This window comes from Phyllobates terribilis, unplaced genomic scaffold (assembly GCF_046119375.1).
Source record: "Phyllobates terribilis strain yellow unplaced genomic scaffold, ASM4611937v1 Scaffold_12__6_contigs__length_324123572, whole genome shotgun sequence".
Classification (NCBI taxonomy): domain Eukaryota; kingdom Metazoa; phylum Chordata; class Amphibia; order Anura; family Dendrobatidae; genus Phyllobates; species Phyllobates terribilis.
The window spans coordinates 281,712,897-281,724,941 of record NW_027362772.1 but is presented as its reverse complement, the minus strand read 5'-3'; the positions used below and the strand labels follow the sequence as shown (position 1 = coordinate 281,724,941).

Below are 12,045 nucleotides of genomic sequence, written 5' to 3'. Positions count from 1 at the left end.
CAGACTGCCTCCAGTGATTGGAGCCGGACCCCGCACACCTACACTTCTCAACAGGGGCCATGACATTTAGTCATCCTTTAAACATTGAACCAATCGTAAGTCTGATGTTCAATTTTATCGAGAGAGAAAATGCAAAGAAAGGTCATCTGTAAAAAACAAAAGTCTCCTTTATTTCAACAGAAAAATTATATATATTACATTATCCCCGCTGCTAAAAAAAAAATAAAAAAAAAAATTAACAATATATTCCCCCCCAGCCCTCTGCATCCTCTGCCAGTAACAGAACACATGCGCTGCACAGGGACAGGACCCGGGCCCTACAAGCAGCACTGATTATTTCATGGCGTCTAATTTTCTTCTGGATGCCGCTTCTTCCATATTTTGGAGAGTAATGAGTAGATTTAGACCATGGACCCGCGATAATGTAGGATACTGATATTTGTGATTGGTTAGATTAGTAGGGTGGTCACTAGGACAGGACCCCGGCCCCCCTGCCGAAGGGCTGATGTGAATGGATTATTTGCAAGTGATTGATAGGAGGCCGACTACTGGGACCCCCCCACCAATCCTGAGAACAGCGCTTGGAGATGCCCAGTAGTCTATTCATTGTATGGGGCTGCTGGAAACTGAGTGCTTAACACTAATTCTCAGGATTGCTGGAGGTCCAAGTATCAGACCCCCACCGATCTGCAAATTATCATCGATCCTGGAGATAGGCGATGACCTGCAATGAATGACCCTTTAAACATAAACCCTGACCACTGAAGACTATTACACTGGTGAGTATTGCAGAGCACGGCGCTCGACCACTGCTGCATCAAATCTGCCAGATCTTAGGATCTATCAGATCTTAGGATCACCCACAACCAAGCTATCCGGTATTCAGATGCTTATCACCCGATTACTCTTATCCCCAACTGCAGGGAAGAGCAACCTCCACTTGTTGGGAAACTACAACTCCCAACATGCCCGGAAAGCTGTAGTTTCTCAGGAGTTGGAATGCCGGAGGTTGCACACTCCTGCCCTAAGCTCCTCACATGGCTCCTATTATAGCTGAGTGGGCAAGGAGATAAGGCTATGCCATCTCATCTGCACTTAACCAGTTGGTAGAAGGAAAAGTGCCTCCTCCCCAATGTGTGGTCGGAATTCAGCCCTCCTGCTCCAACGTGATAGAAATAAGTGCGAATGTTCATCGATGTGGAGCCCTGCAACCATGGTGTCCTTCACACACAGAAATGTCTCAGACATGGTGACCTAGGACAGACCACCAATGTCAGGAACCAAATGCTCTCCCAGGGCTACTACCGTCACCGCCATCCGAGTCTTAATGATCCGACATTTACTAGTGATTTTCCACCAATGTCCCTTTAAGGACGGCGGTCCTCTAGTGCAGATAAACGCATTGTTTGAGTCTGAGGTATTCCCAGCTCATACATTTGTGGCATATTCTGCACCATAGAGCAGGGTCCCACCGATGACATCAGTTGCTGTTAGAGAACAGGTGGTCCTACATGGGTGGGAATTAAACAGCAGGTGAGGTGACAGGGCCCACTGGTGGGACCCGCATCCACTCCCCCTATAGCCTGTCCTGTCAACACACCTTTAAGCCTTCCACCTTATGCTGAGCCTGATGGTGCTGATCACTTACACAGAGCAGTCTGAGGGTCACAAACAATTTCTTTCTCAAAAGTAAAAAAAAGTTTTTTTCCTATAACTTAACTACCGGTGTTCTGCCAACAGAACCCTCCCAAGCGCTGTGGGAATTATATCTCCAAGTCCGAAACTCCCTCTAGTGTTAAAAAGAAAAAAAAAAATCATGGAAAAAGGGAGAGAAAAAAAATAAATGGTGCTCCCCACAATATTGTACAAGGGGAGGCAATGGGGTCTCTGCGCCAGTATAGATCCTGATCACGGCCGGCACGAGGCGAGGTCGTTGTTGGATGATTCTTGGATCATTTCAGTAACGATGATCCTTTGCGACGTTAACAACTCCCCGCTGTCTGCGCCTCGTACCCCTCCGTCTTCATGTCATTGAGTCCGAGGTCTTCGTTCTGCTCGTATGAGCGCTCGTACTTCTCCACCTTCATTTCAGGATCCTCTTCTGGAGCGTAAACGTTCTGCAAGGAAAGACAAGAGGATGTTAATGCGAGTGTACGGGGGCAGCCGTGATCCTGAGCAGACGTTATGGAAGATACCTGAAGATAACTGTTCCCGCAAGGATCGTCCAGAACTAAGTGAGCTTTCATCTGTCCCTCCAAGATCTGCAGGGAAAAAAGGCAGAAGAATGAGGAGGATCACTGGTAACAGAGCCGACGTCACAGCTTATACTTACAGCCATTGTGCTGCGTTTTACCCACTGACTCACGAAAGGCCAGTCAGGATTCAGTTTTAAACTTAAAGGGGTTGTCTGGGCATCTAAGATCGACCATCTATCCTACAGATAAGAAGAGGGGGGGGGGTCACTGCCATCGATCTGCTGCCATCAGCTCCAGCGGAAACACTGAACGGAGCAGAAACAGCTCAGTGTAGCAGCCGCTGCCGAGTGCTGCAGATCAGCTCCTAGCTGCATGGAAAAAAACATTTCATCATGATATTAGATGCCCAGATATCCTTTTAATGGGGCTAGCCACTCAATTTTTACTTTTTTTTAGTCCTTAACCATGCTCTAAGAAATATTTTGCCGGCTCCGGGGGATGAGGGGGGGATGGGGGTCCCCTCCCGCCCAGCTCCGGGGGATGGGGGAAAGGTGGTGGAATAATGGGGCCCCTCCCGCCGGCTGCAGCTGTGAGGTCATGCCTTGAGTATATGATAGTTACTACCAATCAGTGGCGACGCTGAGCCCAAAAGTGAAGCCACCGCTGCGTGCATGTCACCATAGACCGGGAGTGGCGAGGGACAGAGGCGGCAGATTTTATAATTTTTTTTTTTTTTACTATATAGTATGTCTGAACTAAATAGTGTATAGCACACTACGCTATGCAGGAAGCCTGTATGGCTTGTTCACATGACAGTATAGTGGCCAGATGAATGAGCCCTTACATGGTGACCAGAGCCCTAGATGATAAGACAAACACATAATACAGACCGGCATCGTCAGAGCGTTTAGTTACCTGATCGATCTTCTTGCCGAATTCTTGCAGTTTCGCCTTCCTGTCTGACGTCGTGCTGTCACCGAGTGTAAAGGGATTTTTATCAACCACCTGTAAAAAGACAGACGGATCACATCTCTGTAGAGTTAGATACACAGCCGTGAGATCCATATAGTATAAGCGACAAGAAGCCGTGGATCCTGATGTTCGCTCCATCACCAGTCTGGGTACATCAGTATTTAACATCTCAATCAGAAATAGCGAGAATCTTGCTTTAAAGGGGGACTCCCATCTCAGCAAGTTATCACCCATCCACAATAAGTTATTGATTGCTGTGGGTCCAACTACTTGCAAGAACCCCGATCCCGAGAAAAGGGCTTTGTGAAATGCCCCGCAGAATTTAACGGTGGTGGGACCCGTGTCCTGTGGCTTCATTTATTGTCTATGGAGAGGAGACTATGGCACTCGGCTCTCTATCAAAGTCCTATCGAAAATGAAAGGAGCGGAAGTGTGTGTGCTTCCAGCGCTCTATTCTAGAGGGGCATTTCTCAGGAACAGTGGGGGGGGGGGGGGGTGTAACTAAAAATGACGCATTAAGGGCGCAGTCAGACATCCGTGCAAATTGGGCCGAGATCAGACTGGCTGAGGGTCTCACTATCCAATCATGACAGTTACATATGAAGCTGTCATACACAGGTTAGGAGACCCTCAGCCAGTCCATGCATTGCTCTCTGATCTCAGTCTTGGACAGTTCCCTTTAGGGGGGACGCATTCTGACGTCTGAGGTAATCAATATCAGATAATGGGGGTCCAACACCCAGCTCCCCAGCAATCAGAATGGCCAGAAGTAAACAGTGCAGATCTGGCAACCATGCGACCTGCATTCATCTGACTGGTGGGGGATCGGGCGTCAGACCCCCTATGATTTGATGCTGACTAGTCCTGGACAACCCCTTGAACATGTGCACCATTAGAGTGGATTACCAGGTCTCGGATGTCTCTCAGGATCCCCTCCAGGGTGGTGAACTTCCCTCCTAGAGCGCCCATGCCCAGTTCGAACTCAAGCTCTGGAATATTAACGCTGCAGGTATCCGACTGTGGGAAGAAAACAGTTATCCTCATCTGTGTGACGGTAGAAAAGTGATCAGTACGACTGCCGCCGATATACAGAACAAGTGTGAGAACCATTTATTACCCGCAGGATTATCAATCGGGATCTTGGGGCTCATCAGAAATTAAATATTCCTTGCCGCTAGAATCCCCCCACGGCTCAGGGAGTCTCAAGTCATCTAATGATTGGCTTCAGTGATGAACAGGACGTCAGGTTTGGTGGGCCGACATCCCGTTCATCAGTCATTTGACAGCTGCAGCCAGTCACCGGCCACGTAGTCACACCGCTGAGTGCACTGATCGGCTGCAGCACCTCCGGTCCTGGCGGGGAGACGTAGCGAGGGATTTGGGTTCAGTTTCCCGCTGGCGTCTACTTACTTTCAGGAGATCTCTTGTAAGATCAAACGGGTCGGTTATGTGAAGTGTGATCCTGGTGCCGAGAGGTTCAATAGCGCCTCCAGATTTCACCTAGAAAATAAAAGGCACTGTACATTGTGACGTCAAAATTGTGTAAAAGAAAAACAGCCATACTGGTTCCTAGACTCCAGGTAGACTTAACCCCTAGGTGCATGTGGACCCCAAAGTCTGCATGTAATGAGCGGGTCCAGTTCCAGCTGCATCATACACTCGGCATCTGCCTTATCAGCGGCGACCAGGGCGCCAATAGCGGCCATTTTATTATTTGGATGCCGACGTCAAGCACTGACACTGGCAATTCAGACGCAGGGATGCCTATGGCTCCCCACCTCGATCGCAGGTGATCGATGGTTCTTAGAAGGGGGGGGGGGGGCAGCTCACCTCGTTGGTCCTGTGGCCGCAGGCATCGCAGTTTGTGGCCATGATGACAACTTCTTTGAAGAGAGGAATTTCTGAGAATCTATTAAGGAAGTGATCTACACGTAGACCCAAGTATTCGCTAGAGATTCTCATTGCACACAGTCGTCGCTTGTCGTAACCCCAAGTGCTCCAGTGACGAGATGACTCTGCTGATTCAGTCTGCACAGCAAAGCTGAAAAGTTCCATGTCTGTCCCATTGTCTCATACACCTTCAATAGGTGACGGAGGAACACATGGCCTAATGTACCCGTTATAGGGGAGAAGTAAAGGATACGCACTAATTTCATATTGGTGGCTGCAGGTACATTGCACTCGGGACAATTCGTTTGGAACTGGAGAACCTGTAAGAGGATGAAGGATTAGGAAATATATCACTGTATATATTAACACAACACACAGTATGCAGCCCAATACAGGTCCTAAGGACAGGTCATCTAGTCCTCTGCCAAACCCTTTAAATCTTTTAGGATATTTCATCATATCAGATCGTGAGGGGTCCAACTCCCGGCACCTCCACCGATCAGCCATTATCAGCTCCCGCAGCAGCTGGATCTGCAGTGTATGTAACCAGAGTAGCACATCTCCATTCTCAGATATTGCAGCTCAGATCCCATTCACCTCAATAGGAGCATAGCTGCGGTATCCAAAGACAGCCACTACATCATGTTCCGTAGCAGCACAGCTCCGTAGCAGCACATTGTGCAAATCAAGTGCAGCTTGCACTGCACAAAGCTGGCGAGGTGTTGTGTACAGCAGGGTTCCCCAACTTCAGTCCTCAAGGCCCACCAACAGGTCATGTTTTCAGGATTTCCTTAGTATTGCACAGGTGATAATTCCATCATCAGCACAGGCAATAGTTACATCACCTGTGCAATACTAAGGAAATCCTGAAAACATGACCTGTTGGTGGGCCTTGAGGACTGGAGTTGGGGAACCCTGGTGTACAGGACCCCCAGCTATATTATATTGATTACATATTAACAATAGGCAAGCAATATTAAAGCCCAGAACAACCCCATTAAGTAAAGGAACTTCCTGGACTAGTACAATAGATGACAGTGTGAACAGTATGGTGTAACTATACTCTGTTGTACCTCGTCCTTCACGTCTTCGGGCTTCTCTTCTGAAATCTTTTGGCCGTCCGAGGTCTAATGAGCAATAGAATAAATCATTAGGTAAAATCCTAAAAAGCCACAACGCCAAAGCCATAAAGGTAAAGCCGCACGTCACCTCTATTCCTAGCAGGGAATCCTGCTCTCTGCTCCTCCTGTAATGTGTGACCACCAGGGCTTCATCTTTCTGGGGAGCAAATGGATTTTCTACAAAACTGTTGCCAGAGGGGTCATCTATGATCTAGCAAGGAGAAAAAAAAAAAAGAACATAGACATCACCCCCTGCACATGAAGTCATCGCCATCCTCAGCTATGGGTGAAGTAATCTGTACTCTGGGGGTCTCCGTGCACCCCACATAGCCAAGTCACTCTTACAGAGCAGCAAAACTGCGGATCCGAACTAGCAGCCTCATGGTTGTTCGGCCTCATGAGATCTGCTGCCATAATACAGACAAGAACATACAACCACTATGCTGGCAGGCAAATTAGCACCAATGGAAATTTAAAGGGTCACTCCATTGGCGTTGTTCACTTACAGAAGAGGCTGGGACATGGGCACGGTCAGCAGGTATTGGTACCTGTCCGGCTCATGCCGACCATACACGCCAAGCAACGTCAGCACTGCCCATCCAACCCAACGCGAAAGGCGCTGGAGAAAGGGTCAGTAACCCTTCTCACTTACGAATGTGAAGGGAGTTTCCCCGTCTTTCAGGGTCTGAAGCTTTGTGATGAACGCATCAATTTTCTCAGCAACTTGTGCATCCACTTCCTAGAAGATAAAGCCGACACCATAAACGAGGGGCCACACAGGGGCCATACCCTATAGCACAAAGAAAGCCAGAGGGACCTAAATATTCTAGATAGAAGATGCCACATTCCCCGGATCGGTGAGAATCCGAGGGGTCGAACCCCTCCCCCGGCAATCAGCAGGGTATCCCCAATTTTAGGCTAAATCAACATGGTGCGGACATTAGTAATCAGCAAAATGACGCTGATTGGGAAAACTTTAATCCTGACAAAGTCTTGAACATGTGAACACGGCCTTACCACGCTTTATCCTTAAGAGTGAAAACTAACAGGTCGGGACTTTTATATGGATGTCCCATGCTTAGGGCAGAGTCAGACGGCCTTATAAATCAGAACACAGTGCACGGACTGGACGGCTTCATGTATTTCTAAACGGCTGTCCCGCTAGGCTCAATAGAGCTGCCGGCCAGTCCGTGCACTATGGTCTGATATGTACGGTCGTCTGACTCGGTCTTTAGGATAGGTCATCAATGTGATTTGTGGGGGTATGACACCCATCACCCCCGCTGATCAGCAGTTCCCTGTGCCAACGGGATGTGATAAGCTGTAGAACAGTTTGTGGCCATGACCTGGCGCTGTACAGAAACCCCCTGGGGGGTTACATACTGTACCCGGGCTGTGCAGCACTTCTGGCCAGCACCGGGAACAGCTGCTATATCTGGTGTCGCACCCCCACGATCAGATATTGATGATCTATTCTAAGAATAGGCCATCAATATAAAAGTACCGGACATCCCCCTTTAACTCACAAGTAAATTCTGCATATTTCCATCACTTTGCACCCATGGTCCGATCACAGGAGCAGACCCTTACCCGTCTGAGCGGCTGCTCCTGCTGCAGACCTACAACGGTCCTCTCTAGGATCCCTTCAATGGTCGTCAGAGCTGGAAGGAGAAGAGCCATAAGCCACGGTGTGTCCCATAGACATTATATATGATCTATATATCCCACCCACCTCCTTTCTGGGTACAGGCAGGGATCTCAAAGTCGATCTCCGGGATCCGTGTGGTGGCATGATCTGTCTTCACCACTTCCCGGTTCACATCCTGGATAGAAAGAAGAATCGGATCAATCATTTCCACCATCTACACATGAACGTGCTTTCCTTCGGTTCCTCACCCTCTTGTTTCTGACACTCAGCGAGTACCGGACCCCCTGGTCCTGGATCCGGCCCGCGCTCTGGATCTCTGTGTTGCTGGAGCTGCAAGAATCGCAGGTGAACGAGCTGACGATGATCTCCTTGAAGAAAGGCACCTTGGTGAGCAGAAGTCGGGTCACTCCCTGCGGAAAGACACGTCCTCAGGCGTTATTATCCGCGGTGAGACACAAACGGGATCAAAGGGTTAAACGTGAACACGAGAGAATCTCCCCGAAAGGAAATTGGTCTTAATGAAAAACGCCCCGATGTCCGTGACGGCCGCTCCAGATCCAGAGAGGAAAAGATTTACCAATATATGCACTGGTTTAACCCCTTCATGTACATACATGTCAGTGTCAGGGTGCACGCGTAGGGGCAACACCTTGGCAGGCGGGGGCCTGGAAGACCCCTGACGCTCTCCAATGTGACCCCTCCTATAAAAAAAAATCAGCCATTTGATAGAACGTTAGTTTCGCCATATAATGAGATATTGGTGTCCTGCAGTATATAGAGAAAGCGATCACAGGTGCAAGTCTTCAAGAGAATACAGAAAAAAAAAAAAAAAAAAAAACACTAAAAAAAAAAGTTTTTTTTTTTTTATATTAGAAAATCTAAAATTAATTATGTATCAAATTTATGTTAAATTAATTAAAATATGTATCAATATATTAAATAGTATATAAAAATATGACAATTACGTAATATATACACATTACAATATTAAATAAGTAAAAAATTATTAAATAATTGTGTATACAAATCTATATTAATATTAAATAATTGTGTAAATATTCAAGTTTTAAATAGTGCAAATATACATTAAATATTAATAATGTATCAAATTTACATTAAATATGAATGAACACTATATACAACTAAATAATGTAATATATAATATTAAGTGTAAATAGATATATACATTAAAATATTAAATAATTGTGTATCAAATCTACAATATATTAAAATAGTTATGTATGCATATATTAAAACATTAAATTATACAAACATAATTAAAAATTAGGTATCAAAACATATAATAAAAACAGAAGTTTAAAGAAAAAATAAACACATTCAGTAGCGCAAATTTCAAGTTTTTTTTTTTTTTTGTTAGTTTTATTTCTCTCTAAAATTAAACTACATAAAAACTTCTATAAGTTCGGTATCGTAATCGTACGGACCGGGCGCATCACATCACCAGGTCAGTGTCTGCCGCCAATGAAGGCTGCAAAACAAAAACGAGAAAAAAAAAAAAAGGCAGATTTTCTTTTATTTCTTTTTTTATTTGTGGGGGTGTTCGCTCCTCTTATTCACCCCTCCAAAAAAAAAAACGAAAAAAAAAAAAAAAAAAATAGTCCCCCCCCACCCCTTGGGTGGAAGTCCCCGCTCCCTCCGCCGGACACTCACGTTCTGGAAGCAGCTCATGCACAGGGACTCGATCTCCGCCGGCTGCTGCTCCTCATCGTCCGCGCTGAAGTCCCGGAACACCGGAGCGGAGGAAGAGGAGGCTGGGGCCTCAAAGGAGCGGAGAAGAGACATCATTTACGGCTGCGCACAGCACGGTGCCCCGGTATCCCGGCGTATACAGAGAGAAGTAACGTGGGCTGCGAGACGCCGGAAAGCGAGGATAACCACGTGACCCGGAAGTAGCTGTCACCAGCACGTGCATGAGTGAGGCCCGGCAGCGCCTCTAGTGGAGAAAGAGGAAAGCGCTCGGTGTAATAGAGGAGATAGGAGCAGCCAGGACAGGCAGGAGGAGCGCTGGGACCATCCCGAGTTCCTTCCTCACAAAAATGTCCCCCATCCTGGTATATATACAGTACAGACCAAAAGTTTGGACACACCTTCTCATTTAAAGATTTTTCTGTATTTTCATGACGATGAAAATTGTACATTCACACTGAAGGCATCAAAACTATGAATTAACACATGTGGAATTATATACTTAACCAAAAAGTGTGAAACAACTGAAAATATGTCTTATATTCTAGGTCCTTCAAAGTAGCCACCTTTTGCTTAGATGACTGCTTTGCATACTCTTGGCATTCTCTTGATGAGCTTCAAGAGGTAGTCACCGGAAATGGTCTTCCAACAATCTTGAAGGAGTTCCCAGAGATGCTTACCACTTGTTGGCCCTCTTGCCTTCACTCTGCGGTCCAGCTCACCCCAAACCACCTCGATTGGGTTCAGGTCTGGTGATTGTGGAGGCCAGGTCATCTGGCGTAGCACCCCATCACTCTCCCTCTTGGTGAAAGAACCCTTACACAGCCTGGAGGTGTGTTTGGGATCATTGTCCTGTTGAAAAATAAATGATGGTCCAACTAAACGCAAACTGGATGGAATAGCATGCCGCTGCAAGATGCTGTGGTAGCCATGCTGGTTCAGTATGCCTTCAATTTTGAATAAATCCCCAACAGTGTCACCAGCAAAGCACCCCCACACCATCACACCTCCTCCTCCATGCTTCACGGTGGGAACCAGGCATGTAGAGTCCATCCGTTCACCTTTTCTGCGTCGCACAAAGACACGGTGGTTGGAACCATAGATCTCAAATTTGGACTCATCAGACCAAAGCACAGATTTCCACAGGTCTAATGTCCATTCCTTTTGTTCTTTAGCCCAAACAAGTCTCTTCTGCTTGTTGCCTGTCCTTAGCAGTGGTTTCCTAGCAGCTATTTTACCATGAAGGCCTGCTGCACAAAGTCTCTTCTTAACAGTTGTTGAAGAGATGTGTCTGCTGCTAGAACTCTGTGTGGCATTGACCTGGTCTCTAATCTGAGCTGCTGTTAACCTGCGATTTCTGAGGCTGGTGACTCGGATAAACTTATCCTCAGAAGCAGAGGTGACTCTTGGTCTTCCTTTCCTGGGGTGGTCCTCATGTGAGCCAGTTTCTTTGTAGCGCTTGATGGTTTTTGCATCTGCACTTGGGGACACTTTCAAAGTTTTCCAAATTTTTCGGACTGACTTACCTTCATTTCTTAAAGTAATGATGGCCACTCGTTTTTCTTTACTTAGCTGCTTTTTTCTTGCCATAATACAAATTCTAACAGTCTATTCAGTAGGACTATCAGCTGTGTATCCACCTGACTTCTGCACAACACAACTGATGGTCCCAACCCCATTTATAAGGCAAGAAATCCCACTTATTAAACCTGACAGGGCACACCTGTGAAGTGAAAACCATTTCCGGTGACTAGTCATCAAAGCCAAAGGTGGCTACTTTGAAGAACCTAGAATATAAGACATATTTTCAGTTGTTTCGCTCCTTTTAGTTAAGTATATAATTCCACATGTGTTAATTCATAGTTTTGATGCCTTCAGTGTGAATGTACAATTTTCATAGTCATAAAAATACAGAAAAATCTTTAAATGAGAAGGTGTGTCCAAACTTTTGGTCTGTACTGTATGTCCCCCATCCTGGTATATATATATATATCCCCCATCCATATATATATATATATATATATATATATATATATATATATCCCATCCAGATATATATATCCCTTGTAATGCACACGCCCGGGCTGAGTGGCGTGTGCGTGTATATGTAGTGATTCCACTGGACCGTGCCGGAGAGTGAATGCCTGGAGGGGCGTAACTAAGTATCCACCCAATCCGACCAGGGTCGCACGACGGCATACGACGCCAGTGCACCAAGGAGGAACCGAGCAGAGGGACCAGGTGCTACTCCAGGACAGACCCCGGACACGGCTGTTGACCTACACAGGGGAATACAGGAACAGGCAGGTTAGGCTGGCACACAGACTGCTGGGTATAGGCAGACACGGCTGGTATGCAGACTGGCGGATGCTGGTAAGCACGACTGGTATGCAGGCAGGGAGGTACTGGCAGGTACGACAGGTTGGAGCACCGAGTGGATAGGACCCAGTACAGACTGGGACTTAGGAACAGAACCGCAGATGCGGTGGACAAACAGCAGAGTGAGGCCGCC

General features: G+C 46.7%; 1 protein-coding gene across 2 annotated transcripts; it reads right to left on the bottom strand.

Annotated features, from left to right (window-relative positions):
• Positions 1–1,253: 1,253 nt before the first annotated feature.
• Positions 1,254–9,758, bottom strand: ZPR1 (ZPR1 zinc finger). Of its 2 annotated transcripts, XM_073657090.1 has the most exons (15): positions 9,498–9,758; positions 8,075–8,236; positions 7,911–8,001; positions 7,769–7,839; positions 6,831–6,917; positions 6,267–6,389; positions 6,131–6,184; positions 5,311–5,377; positions 4,998–5,068; positions 4,578–4,667; positions 4,074–4,184; positions 3,111–3,200; positions 2,333–2,434; positions 2,196–2,261; positions 1,254–2,117 (listed from the first exon to the last, which is right to left on the bottom strand). In XM_073657090.1, the coding sequence occupies exons 1-15, from the start codon at positions 9,630–9,632 to the stop codon at positions 1,983–1,985; spliced, it is 1,455 nt and encodes a 484-aa protein (XP_073513191.1). In that variant the 5' UTR covers positions 9,633–9,758; the 3' UTR covers positions 1,254–1,982. The 2 variants fall into 2 exon arrangements, with proteins under 2 accessions (XP_073513191.1, XP_073513192.1); XM_073657091.1 differs by lacking the exon at positions 2,333–2,434 and having other exon boundaries at positions 9,498–9,756.
• Between the last annotated feature and the right edge of the window lie 2,287 nt (positions 9,759–12,045).

Excerpts from the sequence above, each read along its gene's own strand:
- ZPR1 (XM_073657090.1), bottom strand. The coding sequence starts at position 9,632 with ATGATGTCTCTTCTCCGCTCCTTTGAGGCCCCAGCCTCCTCTTCCTCC. Across the intron at positions 6,918-7,768 it reads AGGAGCAGCCGCTCAGACGG|GAAGTGGATGCACAAGTTGC; the intron begins GTAAGGGTCTGC and ends TTTATCTTCTAG. Across the intron at positions 6,390-6,830 it reads GGGAAACTCCCTTCACATTC|ATCATAGATGACCCCTCTGG; the intron begins GTAAGTGAGAAG and ends TCTCCTTGCTAG.